This window comes from Oncorhynchus clarkii, chromosome 5 (assembly GCF_045791955.1).
Source record: "Oncorhynchus clarkii lewisi isolate Uvic-CL-2024 chromosome 5, UVic_Ocla_1.0, whole genome shotgun sequence".
Classification (NCBI taxonomy): domain Eukaryota; kingdom Metazoa; phylum Chordata; class Actinopteri; order Salmoniformes; family Salmonidae; genus Oncorhynchus; species Oncorhynchus clarkii.
In genome coordinates this window covers 94376558-94401677 of record NC_092151.1, presented here as the reverse complement: position 1 = coordinate 94401677, position 25120 = coordinate 94376558, and the positions used below count along the sequence as shown (strand labels likewise).

The 25120-nt window shown below is 45.5% G+C and overlaps 1 protein-coding gene across 1 annotated transcript in view; it reads right to left on the bottom strand.

The window, feature by feature from the left end:
* The window catches only part of LOC139410292 (unconventional myosin-VIIb), a 64080-nt gene that overhangs the window by 38779 nt on the left and 181 nt on the right, over positions 1-25120 (bottom strand). The window contains exons 2-16 of the mRNA XM_071155780.1: positions 24918-25019; positions 23738-23890; positions 20803-20987; positions 17256-17377; positions 16920-17062; positions 16232-16345; positions 14847-15000; positions 12386-12462; positions 10141-10260; positions 9474-9616; positions 6415-6625; positions 5428-5563; positions 4989-5155; positions 2610-2753; positions 499-657 (exon numbers count right to left, since the gene is read on the bottom strand). Coding sequence (XP_071011881.1) covers positions 499-657; positions 2610-2753; positions 4989-5155; positions 5428-5563; positions 6415-6625; positions 9474-9616; positions 10141-10260; positions 12386-12462; positions 14847-15000; positions 16232-16345; positions 16920-17062; positions 17256-17377; positions 20803-20987; positions 23738-23890; positions 24918-25019 — 2130 coding nt within the window. The remainder of the gene's footprint in view (positions 1-498; positions 658-2609; positions 2754-4988; positions 5156-5427; positions 5564-6414; positions 6626-9473; positions 9617-10140; positions 10261-12385; positions 12463-14846; positions 15001-16231; positions 16346-16919; positions 17063-17255; positions 17378-20802; positions 20988-23737; positions 23891-24917; positions 25020-25120) is intronic.

Below are 25120 nucleotides of genomic sequence, written 5' to 3'. Positions count from 1 at the left end.
GACCTCGCTTTGTTCCAATGGATTGCTGAACAAAACGCACCAACAAAACTGAGGTTTTTGGACATAAAGAGGGACATTATCGAACAAAACAAACATTTATTGTGTAACATGGAGTCTTCGGAGTGCAATCATATGAAGATCATCAAAGGTAAGTGATACATTTTATCGCTATTTCTGACTTTTGTTACTCCTCTACTTGGCTTGTTACTGTTTGTAATGATTTGTCTGCTGGGCGCTGTCCTCAGATAATCGCATGGTTTGCTTCGCCGCTAAGCCTTTTGGAAATCTGACACAGCAGTTAGATTAACAAGAAGTTTATATTTAAGCTGGTGTATAACACTTGTATATTTTATGTATGTTTATTATGAGAATTTGAGTTTCACGCTCTGCAATTTCACCGGATGTTGTTTGAGACACAAGATGGAGCAAAGTTGCAGTGACGCAATGAACAACAACAATAACGACAACAACAATATAAACAGCAACATTTCTTCTCACCACTTTGGGGTCACAGAGGCTGCTTTTGAGAAGCACGCGATATCGCTCCAGGAATTCATCGAAGGTGTAGCGGATAGGATAGCCAGCCTTCCTGATCCTAATGGTCTCCATCATCCCAGAGTAGCGCAGCTGACGCATACACAGATCCCTGTCAAACAGCTAAAACAGGGAAGCATACACAGATCCCTGTCAAACAGCTAAAACAGGGAAGCATACACAGATCCCTGTCAAACAGGGAAGCATACACAGATCCCTGTCAAACAGCTAAAACAGGGAAGCATACACAGATCCCTGTCAAACAGCTAAAACAGGGAAGCATACACAGATACCTGTCAAACAGGGAGGCATACACAGATCCCTGTCAAACAGGGAAGCATACACAGATCCCTGTCAAACAGCTAAAACAGGGAAGCATACACAGATCCCTGTCAAACAGTGAAGCATACACAGATCCCTGTCAAACAGCTAAAACAGGGAAGCATACAAAGATCCCTGTCAAACAGGGAATCATACACAGGTCCCTATCAAACAGGGAAGCATACACAGATCCCTGTCAAACAGGGAAGCATACACAGATCCCTGTCAAACAATGAAGCATACACAGATCCCTGTTAAACAGCTAAAACAGGGAAGCATACAGTCCATCTTTAGGCCAGTGGGTCTCATAGGAGAAACAGTTTGAGATAAAAATGGATGTTAAAGTAACTATCAATTGTTTCCATATTTCTATGAAATACCAATATTTAATTACAATATGAGTGAAATATGGTAATTGAGTATGTTCAAAAGCAGATTTTCTGTGTTGGAATCGTGTGGGCGTACACCAACAACAGAATGGTGTGGGAGTACCCCAACATCAGAATGGTGTGGGAGTACCCCAACATCAGAATGGTGTGGGCGTATCCCAACATCAGAATGGTGTGGGCGTACCCCAACATCAGAATGGTGTGGGCGTACCCCAACATCAGAATGGTGTGGGCGTATCCCAACATCAGAATGGTGTGGGAGTACCCCAACATCAGAATGGTGTGGGAGTACCCCAACATCAGAATGGTGTGGGCGTACACCAACAACAGAATGGTGTGGGAGTACCCCAACATCAGAATGGTGTGGGAGTACCCCAACATCAGAATGGTGTGGGAGTACCCCAACATCAGAATGGTGTGGGCGTATCCCACCATTCTGTGGGCGTACCCGAACAACAGAATGGTGTGGGAGTACCCCAACAACAGAATGGTGTGGGCGTACCCCAACAACAGAATGGTGTGGGAGTACCCCAAAAACAGAATGGTGTGGGAGTACCCCAACAACAGAATGCTGTGGGAGTACCCCAACAACAGAATGGTGTGGGAGTACCCCAACAACAGAATGGTGTGGGAGTACCCCAACAACAGAATGGTGTGGGAGTACCCCAACAACAGAATGGTGTGGGAGTACCCAAACAACAGAATGGTGTGGGAGTACCCAAACAACAGAATGGTGTGGGAGTACCCCAACAACAGAATGGTGTGGGAGTACCCCAACATCAGAATGGTGTGGGAGTACCCCAACATCAGAATGGTGTGGGAGTATCCCAACAACAGAATGGTGTGGGAGTATCCCAACAACAGAATGGTGTGGGAGTACCCCAACAACAGAATGGTGTGGGAGTATCCCAACAACAGAATGGTGTGGGAGTATCCCAACAACAGAATGGTGTGGGAGTATCCCAACAACAGAATGGTGTGGGCATATAATGGTCATTAAAAATATGAATGTGAGTAGACCGTTGATTGGCCAGCTCAGCCAGTGAGCCGACATGACATCATGTTCTATGATGAAATAGCAAACATTTTTGAAAACAGTCTGAGATACAAGTTTGAGGTGGGGTTTTAGGAGTCTTTTTTTCTCCAATTTATGTTTTGGCCAGAAATACGAGTATAGGATGAGACAACAACATTATCTGGGTATGAGTTAAGAGAATATGAACTTTTAAAAAGTGTGATTTTTTTTTTTTACTGGACAGTTACAATGAGTGACGGACATTTCAAAACATCATAATTGATTAAGGTGACTGTACTAAAACCATAGAAGTACATATTATCCCTAATTGAATAGGACTTCTGACACACCATAGGCTTCTTGAAGTCGTTGGGCTTAATGCAGCGGATGAAGTAGGGCTGGCAGGCGGTCAAGGTCTTCATCAGGGCGTCTAGGGACTGACGGAACTGGCCGCTCAACGTAGGAGCACGCTTCTTAGCATCAACCGTTAGCTGCTGTAGAGAACGAAAGAGAGTGAAATATATAAAGACAGAAATATAAATATATATATACAGTATACAGAATACACAGTACCAGTCAAATGTTGGGACACACCTACTCATTCCAGGGTTTTTCTTTATTTGTACTATTTTCTACATTTGTAGAATAATAGTGAAGACATCAAAACTATGAAATAAGACATATGGAATCATGTAGCAACCAAAAAAAGTGTTCAACAAATCAAAATATATTTTAGATTTAAGATTCTTCAAAGTAGCCACCCTTTGCCTTGATGACAGCTTTGCGCACTCTTGGCATTCTCTCAACCAGCTTCATGAGGTAGTCACCTGGAATGCATTACAATTAACAGGTGTGCCTTCTTAAAAGTTAATTTGTGGAATTTCTTTCCTTCTTAATGCGTATGAGCCAATCAGTTGTGTTGTGACAAGGTAGGGGTGGTATACAGAGGATAGCCCTATTTGGTAAAAGACCAAGTCCATATTATGGCAATAACAGCTCAAATAAGCAAAGAGAAACAACAGTCCATCAATACTTTAAGACATGAAGGTCAGTCAATACGGAACATTTCAAGTTTCTTCAAGTGCAGTCGCAAAAACCATCAAACGCTATGATGAAACTGGCTCTCATGAGGACCGCCACAGGAAAGGAAGACTCAGAATTACCTCTGCTGCAGGTGATAAGATCATTAGAGTTAACTAACTGCACCTCAGATTGCAACCCAAATAAATTATTCACTGAGTTCAAGTAAAAAACACATCTCAACATCAGCTGTTCAGAGGAGACTGTGTGAATCAGGTCTTGATGGTTGAATTGCTGCAAAGAAAGCACTACTGAAGGACACCAATAAGAAGAAGAGATTTGCTTGGGCCAACAAACACGTGCAATGGACATTAGACCAGTGGAAATCTGTCCTTTGGTCTGATGAGTCTACATTTGAGATTTCTGGTTCCAACTGTCGTGTCTTTGTGAGACGCAGAGTAGGTGAACGGAGGATCTCTGCATGTGTGGTTCCCACCGTGAAGCATGGAGGAGGTGGTGTGATGGTGTGGGGTTGCTTTGCTGGTGACACTGTCAGTGATTCATTTAGAAATCAAGGCACACTTAACCTGCATGACTACCACAGCATTCTGCAGCGATACGCCATCCCATCTGGTTTGCACTTAGAGGGACTATCATCTGTGTAAGGGCTAGTTGGCCAAGAAAGAGAGTGATGGAGTGCTTGATCAGATGACCTGGCCTCCACAATCACCTGACCTCAACCCAATTGAGATGGTTTGGGATGAGTTGGACAGCAGAGTAAAGGAAAAGCAGACAACAAGTGCTCAGCATATGTGGGATTTCCTTAAAGACTGTTGGAAAAGCATTCCAGGTGAAGCTGGTTGAGAGAATGCCAAGAGTGTGAAATGTTGTCATCAAGGCAAAGGGAGTCTACTTTGAAGAATCTAAAATATATAATTATTTGTTTAGCACTTTTTTGGTTACTACAAGAGAGAGGGAAAAACAGAGAGACAGCAACAGAGAGACCGAGACAGAGAGACAGAGAGACAGAGAGACAGAGAGAGACAGAGAAACAGAGAGAGAGAGACAGAGAGACAGCAACAGAGAGAGAGAGAGAGAGACAGAGACCGAGACAGAGAGACAGAGAGACAGCAACAGAGAGACCGAGACAGAGAGACAAGAGAGAGAGAGAGAGACAGAGACCGAGACAGAGAGAGACAGAGAGACAGCAACAGAGAGACAAGAGAGAGAGAGACAGAGACCGAGACAGAGAGAGACAGAGAGAGTGTATGTATTCTTATGCTACTGTATCTGAGTGACTCTAAAATGTAGCTATTTTAAAGCACATTTCCAGCAATTCTACATGTTTTACCACAAGTTTTTAAATATGTTTTACAGTTTAAAAGCAAATTTCCTGATGCCATGTTCTTATGCTACTGTATCCGAGTGACTCAAACATGAAATAAAATCAACGGGTGCCCCATATCATGACATTTTGGGAATTTTTGATTCTCCCTGACTGTCTAGTTTTCACTTTGGGGATTGTTAGTATATATATACATTATCCTTTCTACCTACTCTATAACTGGTTTTAATCGTTTAAACACTGAAAATAATCGATATAGAGGAACCAATGAAGCAGCTTTGACCGCTGGGTATCTGTGTTATATTGATTCTGCTCCAGGGGTTTCCTAGGCCTCTTTCCACGGGGTTCCCAGGGTTCCACTGACCCGTAGAGAGTTCTTGGGAGTGATGGTCATCTTGGGGTTGGCGCTGGCTATCTCGCCATTGGAGGAGAGCTCGTTCTGGAATGCCTGCTTTAGCATCTTATTGGACGATTTCTCCACCAGTTGGATGAGGTCAGTGCTCAGAGCATCTCTGTTCTTCTCAAGGAAACCTAAATAACAACATGAGACTATACTAGTGCTTGTCCCAAATGGCACACTATTCCCTACATAGTGCACTACTTTTGACCAGGGCAAATAGGGAATAGGGTGCCATCTTGGGACGCAGATTACATTATACAGACTTTATAATGATTATATCAAACACAAATAGTGGGCAGGTTGAAATAAGTCAAGTGGATCTCAATCCAACACAGGTACAAACTCTGTCATTACAGTTTAGAGTCTAGCCATACGATGTTTGCGTCTTAATCTTTTGGGATACCTTTTGAATCGTAGTGGACCACCCCGGCGAAATGCTGGATTCCAAACTGGGTGTCATGGTTGTTTTTAGGGGGAACGTAGACATCGCCCTTCCCATGTACCTGGTTCATCTTGTTGATCATGGTAGTATCTGTACCCTAAACAAACAAACAGAGACAGAGACAGATACAGAGACAGACAGAGACAGACAGACAGACAGACAGACAGACAGACAGACAGACAGACAGAACAAAGAACTCGAAGCGTTAGGACCTTTCCACTTGACCGAGCCAGAACGGCCCATAGCGTAAGAGACTATTTCTTGTTTCTGTAGCTTGAGGCAGCTTGATGTACACGAACATCACCTAGACAGGACGCTAGTCTATCACAGGGCCTCACTCGGAATGTTACTTGCACTTTAGAGCTATGGGTCTCTTCCCTGGCCTATCCACAGGGGCTATTCGGGAAGACCTAATAACATACATAGAGGCCTTATAATCAGTTGCACATGAAGTGGGTACTTCAGAGCACAGTGTAATTGGGAAACGGCAACCAAAAGAAGTAGTGTAAGTGTCACTGAATTAATTTGCATCACAAATGGCACCCTATTGCCTATATAGTGCACTACTATAGACCAGAACCCTATGGGCCCTATACTAGTGCACTATATAGGGAATATGGAGCCATAGGGTCCTGGTCTAAAGTAGTGCACTATGTAGGGAATAGGGTGCCATAGCGTCCTGGTCTAAAGTAGTGCACTATATAGGGAATATGGAGCCATAGGGTCCTGGTCTAAAGTAGTGCACTATATAGGGAATATGGAGCCATAGGGTCCTGGTCTAAAGTAGTGCACTATATAGGGAATATGGAGCCATAGGGTCCTGGTCTAAAGTAGTGCACTATATAGGGAATATGGAGCCATAGGGTCCTGGTCTATAGTAGTGCACTACATAGGGAATAGGGTGCCATTTGAGACGTGGTTTTAAAGTACAAGGCGGAGACTAGGTACCTTGGGGAAGTTGCTCTCCTCGTCGATAAGTGCCAGGATGTTAAGAGACTTGTTGGCCAGCACGTCCAGTGTTCTCTGGTTGTCGTTGTATTCGATGTGCTTCCAGACGATGTTCTCGCGGGCGTACTCGTCCTGCTCCAGCTTGAAGACATGCTTCACAAAGAACTGCTGCAGCTGCTCGTTGGCGAAGTTGATGCACAGCTGCTCAAAACTGTAACGTAACGAACGAACGACCCACACAATAATCAAAAGATTGGTTGGGACACACTTTAGGACGATGACTAAAGTCAAAGGCCCGACTGACGTTAGGGAGACTAAAGTCGTAAACTGACAGCTGTGCTGCACGGGTTGCAAAATAGTTGGGAAGAGATTTTCAATGTACTGATTCCATGGCACATGGTTTATGAACCGATATGCAAAACAACGCAGGATTCAAAACTTAGAATTTTTACAAAATTCTTGCAACCAATAGAATGTTATATATATATATACAGTGCCTTGCGAAAGTATTCGGCCCCCTTGAACTTTGCGACCTTTTGCCACATTTCAGGCTTCAAACATAAAGATATAAAACTGTATTTTTTGTGAAGAATCAACAACAAGTGGGACACAATCATGAAGTGGAACGACATTTATTGGATATTTCAAACTTTTTTAACAAATCAAAAACTGAAAAATTGGGCGTGCAAAATTGTTCAGCCCCCTTAAGTTAATACTTTGTAGCGCCACCTTTTGCTGCGATTACAGCTGTAAGTCGCTTGGGGTATGTCTCTATCAGTTTTGCACATCGAGAGACTGACATTTTTTCCCATTCCTCCTTGCAAAACAGCTCGAGCTCAGTGAGGTTGGATGGAGAGCATTTGTGAACAGCAGTTTTCAGTTCTTTCCACATATTCTCGATTGGATTCAGGTCTGGACTTTGACTTGGCCATTCTAACACCTGGATATGTTTATTTTTGAACCATTCCATTGTAGATTTTGCTTTATGTTTTGGATCATTGTCTTGTTGGAAGACAAATCTTCATCCCAGTCTCAAGTCTTTTGCAGACTCCATCAGGTTTTCTTCCAGAATGGTCCTGTATTTGGCTCCATCCATCTTCCCATCAATTTTAACCATCTTCCCTGTCCCTGCTGAAGAAAAGCAGGCCCACACCATGATGCTGCCACCACCATGTTTGACAGTGGGGATGGTGTGTTCAGCTGTGTTGCTTTTACGCCAAACATAACGTTTTGCATTGTTGCCAAAAAGTTCAATTTGGTTTCATCTGACCAGAGCACCTTCTTCCACATGTTTGGTGTGTCTCCCAGGTGGCTTGTGGCAAACTTTAAACAACACTTTTTATGGATATCTTTAAGAAATGGCTTTCTTCTTGCCACTCTTCCATAAAGGCCAGATTTGTGCAATATATGACTGATTGTTGTCCTATGGACAGAGTCTCCCACCTCAGCTGTAGATCTCTGCAGTTCATCCAGAGTGATCATGGGCCTCTTGGCTGCATCTCTGATCAGTCTTCTCCTTGTATGAGCTGAAAGTTTAGAGGGACGGCCAGGTCTTGGTAGATTTGCAGTGGTCTGATACTCCTTCCATTTCAATATTATCGCTTGCACAGTGCTCCTTGGGCTGTTTAAAGCTTGGGAAATATTTTTGTATCCAAATCCGGCTTTAAACTTCTTCACAACAGTATCTCGGACCTGCCTGGTGTGTTCCTTGTTCTTCATGATGCTCTCTGCGCTTTTAACGGACCTCTGAGACTATCACAGTGCAGGTGCATTTATACGGAGACTTGATTACACACAGGTGGATTGTATTTATCATCATTAGTCATTTAGGTCAACATTGGATCATTCAGAGATCCTCACTGAACTTCTGTAGAGAGTTTGCTGCACTGAAAGTAAAGGGGCTGAATAATTTTGCACGCCCAATTTTTCAGTTTTTGATTTGTTAAAAAAGTTTGAAATATCCAATAAATGTCGTTCCACTTCATGATTGTGTCCCACTTGTTGTTGATTCTTCACAAAAAAATACAGTTTTATATCTTTATGTTTGAAGCCTGAAATGTGGCAAAAGGTCGCAAAGTTCAAGGGGGCCGAATACTTTCGCAAGGCACTGTAGATATATATGGGGGATACGACCATCCCAGCTCTGCAGATTCAGCTGCAAAGAGACAGAGTCATTAGATAATTTGTTATTTGTTAGCTGAAGGATGGGACTGGATGGGATTCAGAGATAGATGGGAGGGGTTGAGGGTAGCTGAAGGATGGGACTGGATGGTGGTCAGAGATAGATGGGAGGGGTTGAGGGTAGCTGACGGATGGGACTGGATGGGATTCAGAGATAGATGGGAGGGGTTGAGGGTAGCTGAAGGATGGGACTGGATGGGATTCAGAGATAGATGGGAGGGGTTGATGGTAGCTGAAGGATGGGACTGGATGGGATTCAGAGATAGATGGGAGGGAATGATGGTAGCTGAAGGATGGGACTGGATGGGATTCAGAGATAGATGGGAGGGAATGATGGTAGCTGAAGGATGGGACTGGATGGGATTCAGAGATAGATGGGAGGGGTTGATGGTAGCTGAAGGATGGGACTGGATGGGATTCAGAGATAGATGGGAGTTGTTGAGGGTAGCTGAAGGATGGGACTGGATGGGATTCAGAGATAGATGGGAGGGGTTGAGGGTAGCTGAAGGATGGGACTGGATGGGATTCAGAGATAGATGGGAGGGGTTGAGGGTAGCTGAAGGATGGGACTGGATGGGATTCAGAGATAGATGGGAGGGGTTGATGGTAGCTGAAGGATGGGACTGGATGGGATTCAGAGATAGATGGGAGGGGTTGGGGGTAGCTGAAGGATGGGACTGGATGGGATTCAGAGATAGATGGGAGGGGTTGATGGTAGCTGAAGGATGGGATTAAAAACAAATAAAATATATATATTGTAAAATACATTGTGTACATTTTTTCAAGAAAACCTGGGATTTTTTTTGAAAAGTTAATGGAATTTTGCAACCCTAATTCCCCCTGTGGGAATGAATGAATTATTTTGTGATGGTACAGACCTGTTTTTGTTGAAGTTCTCGAAGCCGAAGATGTCCAGCAGACCGATAGACTGTCTGACGTATTTAGTGTCCTCAGGAGGAGGCTTGAACACAGCCTTGTTGATCTTCCCCACCACCCAGACAAACAGCCTACCATAGATGGCCTGGTGGAAAACAGAGCAACAGAGTATAATACTAGCAAACATTATCATACTGTCCTATTTGCATTGTACATTATCATACATTATCTTAGAGACATTATTATATTATTGCCAAGCATCAAAGATGATAACGTTTATATTTTTAACTAATGACTGAAAAGGTTCACAAAGAAGAGCTTCTGATTTAAACTCCAGATATATTATGATCTTAGTAGGAGCACATGCAGTCCCCTAGCCTGGTCCCAGGTCTGTTTGTGTTGTCTTGTCAACCCCTATGGTCATTACCTAGCCTGGTCCCAGATCTGTTTGTGTTGTCTTGTCAACTCCTATGGTTATTACCTGGTCCCAGGTCTGTTTGTGTTGTCTTGTCAACTCCTATGGTCATTACCTAGCCTGGTCCCAGATCTGTTTGTGTTGTCTTGTCAACTCCTATGTTCATTACCTAGCCTGGTCCCAGATCAGTTTGTGCTGTCTTGTCATTTCATTGTCACTCAATTTGGCAAGACAAGAAGTGGGACCAGTCTCACCTTGACAAATGCGTCTTTGCCGTCCATGGCTTGGGCTGAGGTGAGAGGTTTGGTCACACTCTCCCTGGAGGTCATGAAGGAACGCTGGGTCAGACTCTTCTCCAGGGCCTTGGGGTCCACCTGAACCACACACAGAGAGGGACATTACAGAGGTCAGTGACAGGTTAGTCTGGAGCCAACAGATATCACATGATATTCTTGTGTAACCTATCGTATTCCTGAGAACCGAAAGCAGTTTCCGGGGTACGGAGACATCTAGAACGTCTGGGACTGAGGCCAGTGACAGGCTGGGATTGAGGCTAGTGACATGCTGGATTGAGGCTAGTGACAGGCTGGGATTTAGGCTAGTGACAGGCTAGGATTGAGGCTAGTGACAGGCTGGGATTGAGGCTAGTGACAGGCTGGGATTGAGGCTAGTAACAGGCTGGGATTGAGGCTAGTGACAGGCTGGATTGAGGCTAGTGACAGGCTGGGATTTAGGCTAGTGACAGGCTAGGATTGAGGCTAGTGACAGGCTGGGATTGAGGCTAGTGACAGGCTGGGATTGAGGCTAGTGACAGGCTGGGATTGAGGCTAGTGACAGGCTGGGATTGAGGCTAGTGACAGGCTGGGATTGAGGCTAGTGACAGGCTGGGATTGAGGCTAGTGACAGGCTGGGATGGAGGCTAGTGACAGGCTGGGATTGAGGCTAGTGACATGCTGGGATTGAGGCTAGTGACAGGCTGGGATGGAGTCTAGTGACAGGCTGGGATTGAGGCTAGTGACAGGCTGGGATTGAGGCTAGTGACATGCTGGGATTGAGGCTAGTGACAGACTGGGATTGAGGCTAGTGACAGGCTGGGATTGATGCTAGTGACAGGCTGGGATTGATGCTAGTGACAGGCTGGGATTGAGGCTAGTGACAGGCTGGGATTGAGGCTAGTGACAGGCTGGGATTGAGGCTAGTGACAGACTGGGATTGGTGCTAGTGACAGGCTGGGATTGAGGCTAGTGACAGGCTGGGATTGAGGCTAGTGACAGGCTGGGATTGAGGCTAGTGACAGGCTGGGATTGAGGCTAGTGACAGGCTGGGATTGAGGCTAGTGACAGGCTGGGATTGAGGCTAGTGACAGGCTGGGACTGAGGCCTGTGACAGGCTGGGATTGAGACTAGTGACAGACTGGGATTGATGCTAGTGACAGGCTGGGATTGAGGCTAGTGACAGGCTGGGATTGAGGCTAGTGACAGGCTGGGATTGAGGCTAGTGACAGGCTGGGAGTGAGGCTAGTGACAGGCTGGGATTGAGGCTAGTGACAGGCTGGGATTGAGGCTAGTGACAGGCTGGGATTGAGGCTAGTGACAGGCTGGGATTGAGGCTAGTGACAGGCTGGGATTGAGGCTAGTGACAGACTGGGATTGAGGCTAGTGACATGCTGGGATTGAGGCTAGTGACAGGATGGGATGGAGTCTAGTGACAGGCTGGGATTGAGGCTAGTGACAGGCTGGGATTGAGGCTAGTGACATGCTGGGATTGAGGCTAGTGACAGGCTGGGATTGAGTCTAGTGACAGGCTGGGATTGAGGCTAGTGACAGGCTAGGATTGATGCTAGTGACAGGCTGGGATTGAGGCTAGTGACAGGCTGGGATTGAGGCTAGTGACAGGCTGGGATTGAGGCTAGTGACAGACTGGGATTGGTGCTAGTGACAGGCTGGGATTGAGGCTAGTGACAGGCTGGGATTGAGGCTAGTGACAGGCTGGGATTGAGGCTAGTGACAGGCTGGGATTGAGGCTAGTGACAGGCTGGGATTGAGGCTAGTGACAGGCTGGGACTGAGGCCTGTGACAGGCTGGGATTGAGACTAGTGACAGACTGGGATTGATGCTAGTGACAGGCTGGGATTGAGGCTAGTGACAGGCTGGGATTGAGGCTAGTGACAGGCTGGGATTGAGGCTAGTGACAGGCTGGGATTGAGGCTAGTGACAGGCTGGGATTGAGGCTAGTGACAGGCTGGGATTGAGGCTAGTGACAGGCTGGGATTGAGGCTAGTGACAGGCTGGGATTGAGGCTAGTGACAGGCTGGGATTGAGGCTAGTGACAGGCTGGGATTGAGGCTAGTGACAGACTGGGATTGAGGCTAGTGACATGCTGGGATTGAGGCTAGTGACAGGCTGGGACTGAGGCCTGTGACAGGCTGGGATTGAGGCTAGTGACAGGCTGGGATTGAGGCTAGTGACAGGCTGGGATTGAGGTTAGTGACAGGCTCACCTCCAGAAGTTTCACTGCCATGTTGAAATGATGTGACGTCATGATGTCACAGCTCTCCAGATTATTCAAAATGGTGGCTGGAAGGATCAAAGATACCGAAGTCAGTTACAGTAGGTACTTCAACGGCCCAGTGGATTTGACATGCAAAAAAATGTCTTCCTCCCCAACAGCCCCAAACCATGGCTCTATCTCAACTTGTCTTTCCATGATTCCTCACATCCTGTTTTTATCACCTCCTTCTAAACCTTATTATAGTAGTAGGTCCAAGAAGAGATGAGGGGTTGGGGTAAAGTCCCAATACTAGACCAGGAGAGAGGGGTCGGGGTAAAGTCCCAATACTAGACCAGGATATAGGGTTAAGGGTAAAGTCCCAATCCAGGACCAAGAGAGAGGGGTTGGGGTAAAGTCCCAATTCTAGACCAGGAGAGAGGGGTTAGGGTAAAGTCCCAATCCTAGACCAGGAGAGAGGGGTTAGGGTAAAGTCCCAATACTAGACCAGGAGAGAGGGGTTGGGGTAAAGTCCCAATACTAGACCAGGAGAGAGGGGTTAGGGTAAAGTCCCAATCCTATACCAGGAGAGAGGGGTTAGGGTAAAGTCCCAATCCTAGACCAGGAGAGACGGGTTAGGGTAAAGTCCCAGTCCTAGACCAGGAGAGAGGGGTTAGGGTAAAGTCCCAGTCCTAGACCTGGAGAGAGGGGTTGGGGTAAAGTCTCAGTCCTAGACCAGGAGAGAGGGGTTAGGGTAAAGTTCCAGTCGTAGACCAGGAGAGAGGGGTTGGGGTAAAGTCCCAGTCCTATATCAGGAGAGAGGTGCTAGGGTAAAGTCCCAATCCTATACCAGGAGAGAGGGGTTGGGGTAAAGTCCCAGACCTAGGGCAGGAGAGAGGGGTTAGGGTAAAGTCCCAATCCTATGGCATGAGAAATGGGTTAGGGTAAAGTCCCACTCCTAGGGCAGGAGATGCAAGGAATAGGTTGAATAGAGCAAAAGTATAAAACCCTCACTGATCCTGACCTTCAAAGATATAAACCTCTCCTCCCTGATCCTGATCTTCAAAGATATAAACCTCTCCTCTCCTCCCTGATCCTGATCTTCAAAGATATAAACCTCTCCTCCCTGATCCTGATCTTCAAAGATATAAACCTCTCCTCCCTGATCCTGACCTTCAGACATATAAACCTCTCCTCCCTGATCCTGTCTTTCAAACATATAAACCTCTCCTCTCCTCCCTGATCCCGACCTTCAAACATATAAACCTCTCCTCCCTGACCCTTACCTTCAGACATATAAACCTCTCCTCCCTGATCCTGTCTTTCAAACATATAAACCTCTCCTCTCCTCACTGATCCTGACCTTCAAACATATAAACCTCTCCTCCCTGACCCTGACCATCAGACATATAAACCTCTCCTCCCTGATCCTGATCTTCAAAGATATAAACCTCTCCACCCTGATCCTGATCTTCAAAGATATAAACCTCTCCTCCCTGATCCTGTCTTTCAAACATATAAACCTCTCCTCTCCTCCCTGATCCCGACCTTCAAACATATAAACCTCTCCTCCCTGACCCTTACCTTCAGACATATAAACCTCTCCTCCCTGATCCTGTCTTTCAAACATATAAACCTCTCCTCTCCTCACTGATCCTGACCTTCAAACATATAAACCTCTCCTCCCTGACCCTGACCATCAGACATATAAACCTCTCCTCCCTGATCCTGATCTTCAAAGATATAAACCTCTCCTCCCTGATCCTGATCTTCAAAGATATAAACCTCTCCTCACTGATCCTGACCTTCAGACATATAAACCTCTCCTTCCCGATCCTGTCTTTCAAACATATAAACCTCTCCTCTCCTCCCTGATCCTGATCTTCAAAGATATAAACCTCTCCTCCCTGATCCTGATTTTCAAAGATATAAACCTCTCCTCCCTGATCCTGACCTTCAGACATATAAACCTCTCCTTCCCGATCCTGTCTTTCAAACATATAAACCTCTCCTCTCCTCCCTGATCCTGATCTTCAAAGATATAAACCTCTCCTCCCTGATCCTGACCTTCAGACATATAAACCTCTCCTCCCTGATCCTGACCTTCAAACATATAAACCTCTCCTCCCTGATCCTGACCTTCAAACATATAAACCTCTCCTTCCCGATCCTGTCTTTCGAACATATAAACCTCTCCTCTCCTCCCTGATCCCGACCTTCAAACATATAAACCTCTCCTCCCTGACCCTGACCATCAGACATATAAACCTCTCCTCTCTGATCCTGACCTTCAAACATATAAACCTCTCCTCCCTGATCCTGACCTTCAGACATATAAACCTCTCCTCCCTGATCCCGACCTTCAAACATATAAACCTCTCCTCCCTGATCCCGACCTTCAAACATATAAACCTCTCCTCTCTGATCCTGTCTTTCAAACATATAAACCTCTCCTCTCCTCCCTGATCCCGACCTTCAAAGTGGACGTTTCCCAGGTGCAGAATGGCGGCCAGCAGTTTGTTGATCTCCCAGGAGTCATTCTCAGAGAACATCAGGATCTTCATGGCCGAGCGGAAGTGGGCGTACTCCTTAATGTCATCACGCCCGTCGCAACTGGTGCAGTTACCCTGACAACGCAGAACGACAACAACCAGGCTCAGAACAAGGATGATACTGATGCATTTTGGACCTGGTCCCCATTTACATCAACTCATACAAAAGCACTGTTCGTTTTTATTTCATCTTTATTATTTTTTTGGTGTGAATTTTACCCCCTTTTTCTCCCCAATTTCGTGGTATCCAATTGTTTTAGTAGCTACTATCTTGTCTCAACGCTACAACTCCCGTATGGGCTCGGGAGAGACGAAGGTTGAAAGCCATGCGTCCTCCGATTCACAACCCAACCAAGCCGCACTGCTTCTTAACACAGCGCGCATCCAACCCGGAAGCCAGCCGCACCAATGTGTCGGAGGAAACACCGTGCACCTGCCAACCTTGGTTAGCGTGCACTGCGCCCGGCCCGCCACAGGAGTCGTTGGTGCGCGATGAGATGAGGATATCCCTACTGGCCAAGCCCTACGTCGCCCCACGGACCTCCCGGTCGCGGCCGGTTACGACAGAGCCTGGGCGCAAACCCATGGTCTCTGGTGGCACAGCTGGCGATGCAGTACAGCGCCCTTAACCACTGCGCCACCCGGGAGGCCTTAATTGAATCTTTATTTAACTAGCCATAAGGGATTTAAGTTTATTCTATCCCAGGTGTTGGTAGTAGTACCAATGAGGTCCATAAACACAATACATGTAAATACAAACTATTAGCATATACACTGAGTATACCAAACATTAAGAACACCTTCCTAATATTGTGCTGTCCCATGTTGACTCCAATGCTTTCCACAGTTGTGTCAAGTTGGCTGGATGTCCTTTGGGTGGTGGACCATTCTTGATACACACAAGGAAAACTGTTGTGTGTGGAAAAACCCAGCAGCGTTGCAGTTCTTGACACAAACTGGTGTGCCTGGCTCCAACTAACATACCTCGTTCAAAGACACTTAAATATTTTGTCTTGCCCGTTCACCCTCTGAATGGCACACACACACAGTTCATGTCTCAATTGTCTCACAATTTTAAAATCCTTCTTTAGCCCGTCTCCTCCCCTTCACCTCCACTGATTGAAGTGGATTTAACAAGTGACATCAATAAGAGATCATAGCTTTCACCTGGATTCACCTGGATTCACCTGGTCAGTCTGTCATGGGAAGAGCAGGTGTTCCTAATGTTTTGTCCACTCTGTGTATATGTCTGTGTTGTTACCATGGTGAGGTAGTTGTACTACATAGTCACGTGTGTGATTGTTACCATGGTGAGGTAGTTGTACTCGGAGGCGTTGCCTAGAGACAGGATCTTCTTCTGTTCAGCTGGCATCCCCATCAACATACAGTAGAAAATGTGGTAGTTCCTCTCCTCAGGGGCCTGACAAACAAACACCCCTTTAATTGTCACACCACTTTAATTGTAACACCCCCTTTAACTGTAACACCCCTTTAACTGTAACACCCCTTTAATTGTCACACCCCTTTAACTGTAACACCCCTTTAACTGTAACACCCCTTTAATTGTCACACCCCTTTAACTGTAACACCCCTTTAACTGTAACACCCCTTTAATTGTCACACCCCTTTAACTGTAACACCCCTTTAATTGTCACACCCCTTTAACTGTAACACCCCTTTAACTGTAACACCCCTTTAATTGTAACACCCCTTTAACTGTAACACCCCTTTAATTGTCACACCCCTTTATTTGTCACACCCCTTTAATTGTAACACCCCTTTAATTGTCACACCCCTTTAATTGACACACCCCTTTAATTGTAACACCCCTTTAATTGTAACACCCCCTTTAATTGTCACACCCCTTTAATTGTCACACCCCTTTAACTGTAACACCCCTTTAACTGTAACACCCCTTTAATTGTAACACATATTTATTGACATTCTCTCATGGATGTAAATGTACGTATGGAATGTAAATCCATGTCTCCTACCTGTCTGCAGACGCGAGACTTCTCCAAGAGGTACTGTTCTATCTTAGCCCCTTCGATGGCCCCGCCCTTAGTGAAGTTAATGTCGATGTACTTCCCAAAACGACTGGAGTTGTCATTGCGGATGGTTTTGGCATTACCAAAGGCTGAAAGAATAAGCAGAAGTTAAAATATGTTTGTAAGGTAGTGAAAAAAATATAATAAAAATGTAATTAAAAAGGGACCACAGGTCCACAGGGAGAACAGATTGAAATCACATTCATTGATTATTCTGGTGCAAGAAGATCCAAGCCTGATGAACGCATGAATCAATCAATCAAATCAAATCAAAGCCTTTACCCTCCAGTATAGGGTTAGCCTCCAGAATCTGTTGTTCTATCCAGGAGTGTTGTCCGCTGACAGCAGCTAGGAACTGCAGCATTAACTTGGTGCTCTCGGTCTTTCCCGCTCCAGACTCGCCACTGAAACACACAGGGAACATTGTTTTTTTAAAAGGCTATTACTGTCTAAATGTACTCTTCTAGTTGATTTTATCATGGTGCATGGCCCCACACACACAGGGAACAGTCTAAATGCACTCTTCTAGGTGATTTTATCATGGTGCATGGCCCCACACACACAGGGAACAGTCTAAATGTACTCTTCTAGTTGATTGTATCATGGTGCATGGCCCCACACACACAGGGAACAGTCTAAATGTACTCTTCTAGGTGATTTTATCATGGTGCATGGTCCCACACACACAGGGGACAGTCTAAATGTACTCTTCTAGTTGATTTTATCATGGTGCATGGCCCCACACACACAGGGAACAGTCTAAATGCACTCTTCTAGTTGATTTTATCATGGTGCATGGCCCCACACACACAGGGGACAGTCTAAATGTACTCTTCTAGTTGATTTTATCATGGTGCATGGTCCCAAACACACAGGGAACAGTCTAAATGTACTCTTCTAGGTGATTTTATCATGGTGCATGGCCCCACACACACAGGGAAGAGTCTAAATGTACTCTTCTAGGTGATTTTATCATGGTGCATGGTCCCACACACACAGGGAACAGTCTAAATGTACTCTTCTAGGTGATTTTATCATGGTGCATGGCCCCACACACACAGGGAACAGTCTAAATGTACTCTTCTAGGTGATTTTATCATGGTGCATGGCCCCACACACACAGGGAAGAGTCTAAATGTAGTCTTCTAGGTGATTTTATCATGGTGCATGGCCCCACACACACAGGGAAGAGTCTAAATGTAGTCTTCTAGTTGATTTTATAATGGTGCATGGTCCCACACACACAGGGAACAGTCTAAATGTACTCTTCTAGTTGATTTTATCATGGTGCATGGCCCCACACACACAGGGGACAGTCTAAATGTACTCTTCTAGTTGATTTTATCATGGTGCATGGCCCCACACACACAGGGAACAGTCTAAATGTACTCTTCTAGTTGATTTTATCATGGTGCATGGTCCCACACACACAGGGGACAGTCTAAATGTAGTCTTCTAGTTGATTTTATCATGGTGCATGGCCCCACACACACAGGGGACAGTCTAAATGTACTCTTCTAGGTGATTTTATCATGGTGCATGGCCCCACACACACAGGGAAGAGTCTAAATGTAGTCTTCTAGTTGATTTTATCATGGTGCATGGCCCCACACACACAGGGAAGAGTCTAAATGTACTCTTCTAGGTGATTTTATCATGGTGCATGGCCCCACACACACAGGGAAGAGTCTAAATGTACTCTTCTAGTTGATTTTATCATGGTGCATGGCCCCACACACACAGGGAACATTCTAAATGTACTCTTCTAGGTGATTTTATCATGGTGCATGGCCCCACACACACAGGGAACAGTCTAAATGTACTCTTCTAGTTGATTTTATCATGGTGCATGGCCCCACACACACAGGGGACAGTCTAAATGTACTCTTCTAGTTGATTTTATCATGGTGCATGGCCCCACACACACAGGGAACAGTCTAAATGTACTCTTCTAGTTGATTTTATCATGGTGCATGGTCCCACACACACAGGGGACAGTCTAAATGTAGTCTTCTAGTTGATTTTATCATGGTGCATGGCCCCACACACACAGGGGACAGTCTAAATGTACTCTTCTAGTTGATTTTATCATGGTGCATGGTCCCACACACACAGGGAAGAGTCTAAATGTACTCTTCTAGTTGATTTTATCATGGTGCATGGCCCCACACACACAGGGAACAGTCTAAATGCACTCTTCTAGTTGATTTTATCATGGTGCATGGCCCCACACACACAGGGAACAGTCTAAATGTACTCTTCTAGTTGATTTTATCATGGTGCATGGTCCCACACACACAGGGAAGAGTCTAAATGTACTCTTCTAGTTGATTTTATCATGGTGCATGGCCCCACACACACAGGGAACAGTCTAAATGTACTCTTCTAGTTGATTTTATCATGGTGCATGGTCCCACACACACAGGGAACAGTCTAAATGTACTCTTCTAGTTGATTTTATCATGGTGCATGGCCCCACACACACAGGGAACAGTCTAAATGTACTCTTCTAGTTGATTTTATCATGGTGCATGGCCCCACACACACAGGGAAGAGTCTAAATGTAGTCTTCTAGTTGATTTTATCATGGTGCATGGTCCCACACACACAGGGAACAGTCTAAATGTACTCTTCTAGGTGATTTTATCATGGTGCATGGCCCCACACACACAGGGAAGAGTCTAAATGTAGTCTTCTAGTTGATTTTATCATGGTGCATGGTCCCACACACACAGGGAACAGTCTAAATGTACTCTTCTAGGTGATTTTATCATGGTGCATGGCCCCACACACACAGGGAAGAGTCTAAATGTACTCTTCTAGTTGATTTTATCATGGTGCATGGTCCCACACACACAGGGGACAGTCTAAATGTACTCTTCTAGGTGATTTTATCATGGTGCATGGCCCCACACACACAGGGAACAGTCTAAATGTACTCTTCTAGTTGATTTTATCATGGTGCATGGTCCCACACACACAGGGGCAAAAAAAAAACGTGTTGAATCAAAAAGTTTTTTCCACTTCAATTTTCCACCAAAGAAAATCAATATGAGGACGTTTGAATCAATGTTGAAAACTGATTGCATTTAATTTTTTGTTGTTGTTTTCAGTGGCGACCCGTCATTCTCAACTACCTGGTTAAATAAAGGTTAAATTTAAAAATATTCAGGGCAGGTGGGGCAGATTATAAATATTATTATTAATTGATTTTTGTGGGGGGGGGGGGGGGCATACGGGGGGGGGGGGCATATTCTGGCATACGTGTCACATATCAGTTTGCAAACAATGTAAACAAATATATACATGTCAGTTAATAAAGCTGCATACAAACATGGACTCTGTTTTCTTGAGGCAGTTCTGTTGGGACACTAACAGTTTGTCACCGTTACAGAGCAATTCATGTGTTGTGCAGTGGCTTTGCTGACATGCATCCTTCTGTTGTTGTTGTTTTCCCCCCAACAAGATCGACGTGCTAAAACCGCCACGGGTTGTTTTAAGGCTACATCAACTTTTGACCTAAACCCAATGACATGTTACGTGTTTTTGTTATTGATTTCACCTTGAAATCAAGTTAGTTGACAACTCCACCAAATCTAGTTGAACTGATGTGTGTATACAACCTCCCTCTCCTCCCCCTCTCACCCATCTGCCCCCTCTCACCCCTCCCTCCTCTCCTCCCTCTCCTCCCTCTCTCCCCTCCCTCCCCCCCTTCCTCCCTCTCCCTCCTCTCCTCCCTCCCTCCTTCCTCCCCCTACCTCTCCTCCCCCCCCCCCCCCCTCCCTCCCCCCCCCCCCCCCTCCCTCCCTCCCTCTCCCCCCTCTCCGACCTGATGACACAGCACTGGTCCTTCTTGTTGCGTCTCATGTTGAAGAAGCAGCTGTCTGCGATGGCGAACACGTGTGGCGGCAGCTCTCCCAGCCGGCGGTCCGTGTACAGATGCACCTGCTCTGTAGTATAGAGAGGCAGCAGCTGGTACGGGTTCACTGCCACCAGAATGGAGCCTGTGTAAGTCTAGACACAACACAGAGAGAGGAACGTTGCGGCTGTCACACACGCAGTGGTACTGAGATGGGTGATGTGAGTGTCTGTTATTGTGTGAGAATGAGAGAGACGTTATCCGTCAGAACGCGGCACCACTGATGAAAAGAGTGTGTGTCCAACAACACCATTCCATTAAAACAACATTCAGTAACGCTACAGTATAACCCTTAGTCTCGCTTGCCTGAGAAAGAGGCTATACAATCTCCTCCAGCCAGGACACAGCGCAGAGAGGCTACTCAGTCAAGGAAGTGTTTATGATTTACTGTCCAGATACCATGACAACCAGACAACCAATGGTTTGACATTTAAAGGCCCAGTGCAGTCAGAATTCAGTTTTTTTTTTTTTTATCTGTGTTTTATCTCATATTGTACAACAGCTTTTTAAAAATGTATTTTTTTATCAGTGTTATTTCCTGACAGTTGCTGGTTGAAAATACAATCTACACTGGACCTTCTAATCAGCAGGTCTGCAGGAGGGCGGGAGTCTCGGCTATCCATGGCGACGTCACCAGGCACTGAATTGACTCATTGACCAATAATATAGACAGTTCCAAACCTCTCTGCCAATAACAGCTAGTTTTCAGTTTCCCCCTCCCCCCCCCTCCCCCCTCCCACTCAGACCATTCCCAGACAGTCCTAGCAAAAGTCTTGCTTGAAAAATAGTTTTTTTTGTGTTTGTTGCCCATTTCAATAGAAATCTATTACGGTAAAGTAAGAAATGATTTGATAATTGAAATAAAAACATTTGCATTGGGTCTTTTTTTTACCCAGTTATGATACTAAAACCTACTATCTATAAGGTTAGAAAGTCACTGCAATGGGTTTGGTGTTCAGAAGCCACATCACATTTCATGTTTGCAACGTTATATAAAATATCAAACCAAACATCGTCCCCTGTTTTCTATATTTCAAACAAGTCCTGATTCATGAAAGCAAGCAGACAAACAGTGGTTTAGGGTGTTGGCAGCTTGGCAGGGCAACACTGGAACGTTCTCATTCAACACATAAGAGGAACATTAGTCTCTATGGAGACAAACACCAGTGTGATTATCCTAACTACAGGGCAAAGTCTATCTATCTGTCACAGACAGAGCATTCACTTCAGCCAGAGAGGAATACTGTGCTGAGTCTCCATTAGAGCCTAAACCACCAGTCATCATGAACAAACTAGTTATATATAATTGATTGTGAATGGGGTTCTTTTTAACCAAGAAGATGACAGTTGAGTCTTTGCATAATGTTTGATCACTTATGATCAGTGGTCTGTCAATAAAAACACATGTGGTTCTACCTGACTCTACCAGACTCTACCTGGTTCTACCAGACTCTACCCGGTTCTACCAGACTCTCCCCGGTTCTACCAGACTCTACCCGGTTCTACCAGACTCTACCCGGTTCTACCAGACTCTACCTGGTTCTATCAGACTATACCAGACTCTACCTGCTTCTACCAGACTCTACCTGGTTCTTCCAGACTCCACATAGTTCTACCAGACTCCACCTGACTCTACCCGGTTCTACCAGGTTCTACCAGACTCTACCCGGTTCTACCAGACTCTGCCTGGTTTAACCGAACTCTACCTGACTCTACCTGGTTTAACCAAACTCTACCAGACTACCAGGTTCTCCCTGGTTCTACCAGACTCTACCCGGTTCTACCAGACTCTACATGACTCTACCAGACTCCACATAGTTCTACCAGACTCCACCTGACTCTACCCGGTTCTACCAGGTTCTACCAGACTCTACCCGGTTCTACCAGACTCTGCCTGGTTTAACCGAACTCTACCTGACTCTACCTGGTTTAACCAAACTCTACCAGACTCTACCCGGTTCTACCAGACTCTACATGACTCTACCAGACTCTACCCGGTTCTACCCGACTCTACCCGACTCTACCTGGTTTAACTGGTCTACCTGGTTCTACCCGACTCTACCTGGATTAACCGAACTCTACCTGACTCTACCTGGTTCTACCCGACTCTACCTGATTTAACCGAACTCTACCTGGTTCTACCCAACTCTACCTGGTTCTACCAGACTCTACCCGGTTCTACCCGACTCTACCTGGTTTAACCGAACTCTACCTGACTCTACCTGGTTTAACCGAACTCTACCTGACTCTACCTGGTTCTACCCGACTCTACCTGGTTTAACCGAACTCTACCTGGTTCTACCCGACTCTACCTGGTTCTACCAGACTCTACCCGGTTCTACCCGACTCTACCTGGTTTAACCGAACTCTACCTGACTCTACCTGGTTTAACCGAACTCTACCAGACTCTACCAGACTCCACCTGGTTCTCCCTGGTTCTACCAGACTCTACCCGGTTCTCCCTGATCTACCAGACTCTACCTGGTTCTCCCTGGTTCTACCAGACTCTACCCGGTTCTCCCTGATCTACCAGACTCTACCTGGTTCTCCCTGGTTCTACCAGACTCTACCCGGTTCTACCTGGTTTAACCGAACTCTACCTGACTCTACCTGGTTCTACCAGACTCTACCTGGTTCTACCCGACTCTACCTGGTTTAACCAAACTCTACCTGACTCTACCTGGTTCTACCTTTCACACATCTCAGCTGGGGGGGGGGGGGGGGGGGGGGGGGGGGGCAATGATTGTTTTAAGAACTTAGCAGGGTGGATTACAGATACAATGAAATGAATAGGGACTAAATAACTGATATAATACACCACAATATATGTATGTAATATACTAACATAGATGATCCCGTCCTTGTGTCGGACCAGGAGGTTCCTGAGGAGCCCGGCCTCGTTGAGGTCTCCCAGTCTGATCATATCGTCCACTCCGTTAACAGACGTAGGGTGCATGGGCCGGAATCCTTCCTCTTTCTTCTTGTTGATCTCATGCTCCTGCAACGATCAATGACACTATCACAATATATCACAATATATCACAATATCAGGAGAAATATTTCAAAGATTTCATAGACAAAAAAAAACAAAAAAACATCCAGCTCTTCATTTCACTTTAAATAACCCAAAAAATAAATCAATCAATAAATGTCCTCATGAGAAGTTATTGGTGGTTCAAGGCAAAATAGTAAACAGAAACACGCCCAAAAAGAGGACATTACACGTAACAATATTTCACAAAATCATTCAGGTGTACAGGACAGGTACAGTACCTTCCAGTAGACAGTTAGGAGATACAGGTAGGTATTGGACAGGTAACTAGGTACAGTACCTTCCAGTAGACAGTTAGGAGATACAGGTAGGTATTGGACAGGTAACTAGGTACAGTACCTTCCAGTAGACAGTTAGGAGGTACAGGTAGGTATTGGACAGGTAACTAGGTACCTTCCAGTAGACAGTTAGGGGGTACAGGTAGGTATTGGACAGGTAACTAGGTACAGTACCTTCCAGTAGACAGTTAGGAGGTACAGGTAGGTATTGGACAGGTAACTAGGTACAGTACCTTCCAGTAGACAGTTAGGAGGTACAGGTAGGTATTGGACAGGTAACTAGGTACAGTACCTTCCAGTAGACAGTTAGGAGGTACAGGTAGGTATTGGACAGGTAACTAGGTACCTTCCAGTAGACAGTTAGGGGGTACAGGTAGGTATTGGACAGGTAACTAGGTACAGTACCTTCCAGTAGACAGTTAGGAGGTACAGGTAGGTATTGGACAGGTAACTAGGTACAGTACCTTCCAGTAGACAGTTAGGAGATGCAGGTAGGTATTGGACAGGTAACTAGGTACAGTACCTTCCAGTAGACAGTTAGGAGATACAGGTAGGTATTGGACAGGTAACTAGGTACAGTACCTTCCAGTAGACAGTTAGGAGGTACAGGTAGATATTGGACAGGTAACTAGGTACCTTCCAGTAGACAGTTAGGAGGTACAGGTAGGTATCGGACAGGTAACCAGGTACAGTACCTTTCCTTCATCATCGAAGAGCTGCAGCTTTCCAGTGTCGGTCAGCTTGACCTCAGCTCCGATGGCCACTCCCTGCCCGGAGTCTACCCACACCCATTCACCCTGGGGGGTGGACATAGTCAATACTAAGAATACTGGACTACATACTGAGATAAAACTATGGAAAATTCACCTACACAGACATGCTATGAAAGACATTGCGT